This window comes from Lycium barbarum, chromosome 9 (assembly GCF_019175385.1).
Source record: "Lycium barbarum isolate Lr01 chromosome 9, ASM1917538v2, whole genome shotgun sequence".
Classification (NCBI taxonomy): Eukaryota; Viridiplantae; Streptophyta; class Magnoliopsida; order Solanales; family Solanaceae; genus Lycium; species Lycium barbarum.
Window position 1 is genome coordinate 16,981,239 of NC_083345.1, and position 8,364 is coordinate 16,989,602.

At 35.9% G+C, this 8,364-nt stretch overlaps 1 protein-coding gene across 9 annotated transcripts; it reads left to right on the plus strand.

The window, feature by feature from the left end:
* Positions 1–680: 680 nt before the first annotated feature.
* LOC132608902 (serine/arginine-rich-splicing factor SR34-like) lies at positions 681–7,104 on the plus strand. 9 transcript variants are annotated; one of them, XR_009570602.1, is made up of 16 exons: positions 681–820; positions 1,025–1,114; positions 1,646–1,711; positions 1,816–1,890; positions 1,984–2,092; positions 2,179–2,225; positions 2,344–2,401; positions 4,194–4,243; positions 4,365–4,421; positions 4,503–4,612; positions 4,695–4,793; positions 5,872–5,958; positions 6,044–6,133; positions 6,302–6,415; positions 6,592–6,680; positions 6,759–7,104. XR_009570602.1 is itself a non-coding variant. In XM_060322686.1 (14 exons), the coding sequence occupies exons 2-14, from the start codon at positions 1,031–1,033 to the stop codon at positions 6,760–6,762; spliced, it is 882 nt and encodes a 293-aa protein (XP_060178669.1). In that variant the 5' UTR covers positions 682–820; positions 1,025–1,030; the 3' UTR covers positions 6,763–7,104. The 9 variants fall into 9 exon arrangements, 1 of the variants encoding a protein (XP_060178669.1); XR_009570605.1 differs by having other exon boundaries at positions 6,382–6,415; XR_009570600.1 differs by having other exon boundaries at positions 5,872–6,183.
* The last annotated feature ends 1,260 nt before the right edge of the window (positions 7,105–8,364 follow it).

Below are 8,364 nucleotides of genomic sequence, written 5' to 3' on the forward strand. Positions count from 1 at the left end.
TGGCAGGTACGAATGCATGAAGAGGGTATAGAATGGACTGCGTTCACCTGTCCTAAAGGACATTTTGAATGATTAGTAATGCCATTTGGACTAAAGACAGCTCCGCCAATTTTCCAAAAAAAAATGGATAGTATATTTGGAGAATACAAAAGGTTTGTATTAGTATATGTAGATGATATACTAGTGTTTAGTAGAGATATTAAAGAACATTTAGGACACCTACAAACGGTATTTAGACTTATAAAATTTAATATATATATATATATATACATATATATATATATATATATATATATATATATATAACTTAAGGTAAGAGTGAGGCGTAATGCTTGAACTTACAAATAAAAACATATAACCATGCTCCGCAAATGAGCTGTATTTAAATAGCTACTTACAATAATAATATCATACATAAAAATATCTATTGCGTTTTTATAATCTAATAGTATATACTATCAAAGGTAATCTTGGTAAGATAATTTTTTCAACTGAACGCTTAATAATAAGTAGGAGCATCTTAATAGTTACATGTGCAAATCAATGATATCAGTAAATTTTCTCATGATTCTACTCAATAAAATATGAGTTAAATTCTCATCCATACTTGGTGGAATTTTTTCTGTTTTAGAAAAAAAGAAAAGAAAAAAAGAAGTTATTACAAGGGTCGAACTGTTATAAGATAAAGATAGAGGGAGTGATTTGCAAAATGCTTACTCAAGAGCACGCTAATATCGTTTCACTATATCCCGCCCTCATTTTTATTCCTTAAAACCCTAATTCTCTTTTCTACGCTTTGGTCTGCTTTCGATCTTCCAAGGTATGTTCTCTAATAATTTTCTTGCTTAAATTAACATAACCATCATTACATCGTCTAAATAATACTTCCATTTTTTTTTTTAATGGCTTTGCAACTAAATAATTACAAGAGTTGAAGCTTTTCCCCTTTTTATGCTTGTTGTTGTTGTTGGTCAAGTTTCTTTTCTTATGTGGTTTTAATTTGAATGTATTTTTCATTTTTCAGGAAAAAATGAGTCGGTCGAGTAGGACACTTTATGTTGGAAATCTTCCGGGCGATATTCGTGAGCGTGAAGTTGATGATCTGTTTTACAAGGTGCCTACATTCTTGGATATTGTTTCATAGTGCTTAAATGCCAATAAAAACAGTAAAATATATTGTTAAGTTTTTGAGTGAAATGGGCCCAAACAGAGTCCATGGATATATGGTATTCATTACAGCCAACCCAACTAGTTTGGCTTGAACCATGTTGTTGTTATTGTTATACTCCCTTTGCCAATTTATGAGGCACAATAGGAATTTTGAGATTCTAACTTCTAAACTTTGACCGTGAATTCGGACATAGAGAAACTTTAAATTTTTTGAAATATTTTTCTGTATATATTTGGAAACTATGTAAAAAGTACTGTCAATCACAATAATTAACAACTTAAAATATTTAAAAGACATATAAAGATTCCGGTCAAAGGAAAAACTTGGTTAACTCTCGAAATACCAACTGTGCCGCATAAAATGGGATGGAGGAGTATATTGTATAAGGCTTGTGTTCAGGTGTAATTGTTCTGTAAACAGTTTATCAGATTTCAACTCTGAGAAACTTATCAACAATTTGATGTGTGAGTGCAGTATGGCCCAATAGCACATATTGAGCTGAAAATTCCACCAAGACCTCCTGGTTATGCTTTTGTTGAGGTGAGTTTTGAGCTGCCTAGGTTCTGATGGATTTCATTTGATCAGCCTGCTCTGTGCCTTTTAAAAGTTATTCTGACCTTTATATTTGTGGCAAATTTTAACAGTTTGAAGAGGCTCGCGATGCTGAAGATGCTATTCGTGGTCGTGATGGCTATGATTTTGATGGGCACCGTCTACGGGTTGGTCAAACATTTAGTAGCATTTAGTCTATTTAGTCACTAGTTTTTTTCCACGCTGGATGTTGATTCTATTAACATTGCTCATACTGGCAGGTTGAGCTTGCACATGGCGGGCGTGGTAACTCGTCAGCAAGCGATCGTTATGGTGGTGGCGGTCGTGGTCAGCGTGGTGGTGGAGTGTCCAGACGTTCTGATTATCGAGGTGTGTCTTATGGTTTATGTGCTCTGTACATTGTAGTACATTTTATTGCTTCTTTATGTTGTTTGATCTTTCTTGTTGTTTTTCAGTTTTAGTTACAGGATTACCCCATTCAGCATCGTGGCAGGATCTAAAGGTGAGTAGGTGTCTTTGAGTTGTGAGTAATAGGGACATACCAAGAAAGGGATTGTCCTTTCCCTCCTCAAAATTATTCTGTAATTTCTGAACATGGGTGACCTTTGTTTCTTATGTAGGATCACATGCGTCGAGCTGGGGATGTTTGTTTCTCCCAAGTTTTCCGTGACGGGAGTGGTAAGATTGGAGGCAGCTAAATCTAGGCCTATTTGTTTTCTCTTTGAACTGGTATATTGGTTTAACTGTCTAGTATACCAAGAATTCCATGTGGAATGGGAACCTACAATGACACACAAAGCAATGAATATCAGATGGGAACCTACAATGATACACATCAGTTGTACTGATATGATTTGGAAAAAGACCCTGTATACAGCCTGCATACCAAAAGTTGGAGAATTTTACAGTCACACACTATTCCCCTTCCTGCTCATCGGGGCTGAGCTGTCGTAGCAATTGGTTAAGGATAAATCATTGATTCTACTTTTACTGAGTGGGTGGAAAGATGGCAGAAATTAAAGATATAAAAGAAACAGAGTAGGAAAGAAGCACAAGTTAGATGGGTTGTGGTTTTTGAGGTCTGGAAGGGAAACCAGTATGCAAGCTTGGCGGGGAGGGGCTTAACCAGCGATGGGAGCAGGGCAGGGTCACCATTGGTGGGTGGCTGGGCGGGGCGAGATAAGTTCTGCTCTTGGGAGGAAATGGTGAAAAAGATGTTTATTTTTGTTTGTCTTCCCATTTTAAGGATGTCTTGCCCTTACCCATGTATTGCCCTCCTTTGCTCTTCCAATACAAAATTACAAATTTGTTGTTAAATAGGACTATGATCCTATTATTTATCTTACCTCTTCTGGGGACAGTATCATCCCTGAAGACAAGTTTAAAACTAATTATTGACGGTGCTGCCTAATGATGGGTGGCTGGATAAATTTGTCTAGGCTAATCTGATGCACCTGATGACCCATTATCTTGTAGTATGCTTAGCTTGGGATTTCTTTGCCCCCTTTTTAGCTTGGGATTTCTTCCCCCCTTTTCTTTTTTGAATTATATTTTGGTACAGCATGTGGAGTCTTTAATGAGAGGACAACCTAGTGTGCCAAATGAGCCCAAGCTCTTTGTAGGATCACGTATAGAACGTGTCATATTGATGAAGGGTTCACTTTTTATTTTTACAACAAGAAACAACAACAACATACCCAGTGTGATCCCACAAGTGGGGTATGGGGAGGTTAGAGTGTCACTTTTTATTTTTTAAGGGAATAAAAATTGAGTGGAGGCAAATAATATTTGATGAAGCCGTCATTTTCAATCTTTTGGTAGAACCATAGCATAATGGCATTGACTAGTTTGAATGATCTTTAGGTCACGAAGCTTATTCTAACTATTAAGGAGCTAAGAGATGGACTGCTTGCCATAGTGTTGGAACTTATTTTCAATTAATATATCTTGGAATATCAGTAACTCTGATATTGTGGTAGTTCTCTTTTTTTAAAAATATATTCATAATTGTAATTCTACTGGTCTTCCAATCATTCACTATGGTTTTTGGTTATATCATTCTTTAATTATTTGTTCCTTTCATCATCGGTGTTTGGATTTGGTTTGGTGTAGTTTTTAGAAAAATGCTTTGGAAACAATCTTGGGGAATGTTATGTTATTGGATCACCTTTTGAGGACATTTGTATTAGTTTTCCGATTTTTTTTTTTTTTAATTATAGTTGTTGATTCCTTTGGGTTACAGTAAACATTTTGGTGTGATTCACAAAAGACAATTTTTTCCTTAAGCAACAGTCGTTTGTTTTTAGTTTCCAGTGAACTTCTCCATACATTTTTCTACTCCAAATTTACCAAAAACTATTGTAATCTAGGTCTTCCGAAAACCCTGAGGAAGCATCTTGATCTCCATTTTACTTCGACATTTCTGTTCCATAAGTGATTCTGATGTCGACAAATTTGTTTGGACTTTCAGGCACCACTGGTATTATCGATTATACAAACTACGATGACATGAAATATGCTGTAAGTCCTCTTCTTCCCTTTCCTTCCTATTTTGGGTTTCCTTAACCCGGTCGTTGTTTACAATATTTGATATACCGTTATACATCTATGAGGTGTAGCTAATGTGTATTCATGTGTGTAGATCAAGAAGCTTGATGACTCTGAGTTCCGGAATGCCTTTTCTCGTTCGACAATTCGAGTATGACGCAAACATATTTTAATTGCTTCAATTATTGCGTTGGAGCCTTTGGTTATTCTAAAAACCTCCATCATTTTGTAGGTTAAGCAATATGACCGCAGCCGCAGTCGCAGTCGCAGCCGTTCTTATTCCAGAGGAAAGAGTGTTAGTCGAAGCCGTAGCCGAAGTAGAAGTCGTAGCATGACCAAAAGGTCTAACACATTAAACATATGTTTGGACTAGTGGTTTTTACTTTAATGCAAATATGGGTCTCATTGATATCTGTCTTAGCAGCAAATCGCCTAAAGTTAAATCTTCAAAGCGCTCAAGATCTCGTTCAAGGTCTGTGTCTTCTCCGTCTCGTTCTGGGTCAAAAGGACGTTCTGTCTCAAGGTAACATTCTGCTTTCCCTTTCTGTTCTTGTGGTGAGATGGGTATAAAAGCATACCATAGTACAAGTCTAATATTTGTATAAGCTGCAAATCATTTTATTCAGTTATTATTTTATTAGAATTCTTTCAATTTCTCAAGTTCTTTTGCACTGGAATTGTCGTTGGTGTAAGATCTTTAAATCTAAAGTGCTCTTGCAGCTGATTTTTTTGCTTTTATCTTCTATCTTCTTGTTAGTTTGATTTTTTTGCTTTTATCTTCTATCTTCTTGTTAGTTTGATGTGCTCACTGCTAAGCTCACCTGGAAATGATTTTGATTCTTGGGTGCTTTAGTCTTCTTTATTTAAACAGTCCCCAATGCTCTCCCCTTTTCTTTTCTGAAAAATATAGCAATGAGAAGCTGTTGTCTCATATATCATGCTTAAAACTGCCAAATGCAATTTTTATTGTTTGAGTTTGTTGTCCTTCAACACAATCTTCTGGTAATTTGTCAAATGGTGGTACAACGGGTGAATGGTAAGTTGTATGCCAAAATTTTGCAAAGGTTGCATTTTCTAGGACAATCTAGTTGGGTAATGTGTAGTGTTGCATACTCTGGTGGGACAATGGATAGTTACATTAATGTCATTTTTTTTCTGCTTCAAGCAGGATTTTAGGGGGTTTAGAATTTGCAATGGCATTACCAAACCATTGGAATGAATCAAATGATTGTGAAAATGATGGTTTCTCCTCACTTTGAGAGACTTTTTGATTTTACTTGCCCCTATGAAGAAAGAATTCATATGCATTTGTTTCCTTCTATTCCAGGATTTTGTAGCTATGCTCCCTGATCAATGCGTAACCATTCAGTAGAGACTGGTTACCTTTGATACTGCATGTCTGTTAAAACAAAAGTAGATATTGAAAAGGTTTGGGACTGAGCTAAAAAGAAGCTAAAAAGTTTTTAGGTGTTTTAAAGGGGAGAGTTGGTTCATTTGCTTTAATTATTCTTTGGAACTATATTCTAGGGAAAATGTATCAAGGTGTCGTCTTTTATCATTTCTTTTATAAGTATGAAAAGTCATCTTGTTTGTTTTTCTAGATTTTGGATATGTGCGGCGGTTTGTGGATTGCATATTAGGATCTTGAGTGGATAATGGTCTTGCCTGCAACTCTTTTGGTTGTGGAGGTACGATGTTTTCTAGATGGCAGCTTTGGGTCTTTTATGATGTCTCTGTTCTAATGAGCATCGTGAAATGTTCCATGGGTGCTAGATTGGGATCATGAAGATCATGGATTCTATGGTGGAGCTGGACTGGGAAACTAACTGCCACCACCTGAATTTGGATCACCACCTATTTGTGGTAGAAGCATTTTCTACCTAAGCGAATAAAGACACTAGTTCATTCTTTTGGTATCCATTTAATTGGCTCCTTGACTGCACAATTTAAACTATTACTTAGTCTTAGCTGTATAACTTGCATTGGCTTCATACATGTGCTACTTTGATTATGGTCATGGTGATGTGGAAGTGGAATCAAGGCAGTTGGAGGAAACTGGTTAAGTGGCAGGGCTGGGATATTAAATTAAGTTATTTCTGGAAATTTTGCAGATCTCCATCAAGGTCCAGATCGCCAGCACCATCTGTAAGTCAAATCTATGTTTCAAAGTAAACTGCATACCTCAAAATCCAAACATGTTGGGATCATCCGCCTTGTCTTTCTTTGTCCTTTTTTTGTGCTTACCTGGCCTTTTTAAAGTGTATTCTCTCTTTCTTTGTCTACATTTCTATTGCTTTGTATTGTGACTGGGTTTATTACAGCGCTCAAAACATTTGAGTAAAAGCCCAAAAAGACGCACTCCCAGCAGAAGCCCAAGCCGGAGCAGGAGCAGGAGCAGAAGTTTGTCCAGGTCTTACTTCTGTGGCTTGTCATATATTTTCTCAATGTTGATCGTTTTGTTGATTATTTTTGTCCGCTTTTTCTACAGGTAAAGATTGTTGGAGTCATCTGTGATTGAGGGTGCCATCATGCTGTGTCGGAGCAGCACGGTCCACAGTTGGGAGGCTAAGGGCCTAGAAGAATCTGTTTCTCTGCTTACATTAAAAGATTTCTGTGTTATTGAATCATGTCAAGACTAATAATTATTGTACTTAATTTTGTATCTCTAAGACTTGGTAAAGACTCTGCAATTGTAGATTTTATGCCTTTCTGGCTGCGCGATGGCAAGAGGGGATTATTTTCCTTGATTTGCAGATTGTTGTTGTTCGTTTACTGGTGACGATGGTATTCATTTAGACAACGCTGCCTAATTATTTTTCATTTTATAGGTGTCATCAATGTGTTTTAGCTTTAGCAATATTTCTCTGATTAAGCTCCATTTCAATAGCTTTAGCAATATATATATATATATATATATATATATTTCTGATTAAGCTACCTTGTTTTCAGAATTTCAGGCTTCACTTTTGAGTTTTGATAAACAAAAGCTTGATAGCTCCGTTTGCTTAGAAAAGTTTTGCCAGCGATCATGGATTGATAAGCATTTTTGGTGTTCAAAATCAAATTAAATTGCATTTGAAAACAAAAACAAATCCGGCTTTTTCCTATATGAAATAAGGTAAAGCCAATGCATGTCTAATTAATTACTTTAAAAAAAGCTGATTCACACACAACCTTTTCCCAATGATTTATAGAAACTAAAATTTTCATAATTTAATTCAAAAGATACTTTGTAAGGGGAGAACTACTATTAAGTTAATATGATCTTGGCTTTGGGAAATTGGAAGATGAAGATACGTTTGTCCTTAAACCGGTGCAGCATGCAACTGGCATCATCTAACACACTGGGGAAGAAAATATGTGTGGCTATTGTCTGAACGGTCATGTTTGTGTGGACGAGAATTAGCGAGACTTCAGCAAAGTGGGAATCGAGACATCGCAATTTCGATGAGGGTGATCATTGGAGAAAGTGGGTCCTCCATATCGATATGTGTTTGGTTTTTGGGTCCTCCATATCGATATGTGTTTGGTTTTCTTTCTCTTTATAACAACATTAATGCATGCACCTTGACTATTGGACAAAGTATGTTACTTCCCACCACTATAGGTGTCGCATACTCACTTCGGTTCAAAATAATTAAAGTATTAAATTTTGGTACGTGAATTAAAAAGAATTCACTTACTCTCAAAAGTTGAGAGTTGTATTGACTAAAATATTCTTAATTAAGAGGGGCTTTGAAATTATAACAAGCATTACATTTGTTCATTGAATTAAAAATGTGTGAAGGGTAAATTTGATTTTTTTTTTGATAGACTAAAACCTCAATTATTTTGGACTAATTTTTAGAGGCTAAATCCTCAATTATTTTAGACCGGAAGAATGTATATTGTTAACCACCTGGCTTGGTTTCATTCATGGCAAATTGGAAAGTTTTGCACTCCTCTATGCTGGTCAGAAGCGATTATTGTTTATTATCGATCTCATCTGTATGCTAATAAGTCGCTCCTTTGTTATAATTTATGTGGTACTTTTCGCATTTCGAGATTTAAATTGCATGAATTTTGATCAATATTTTAAGATATATATTTTTTCA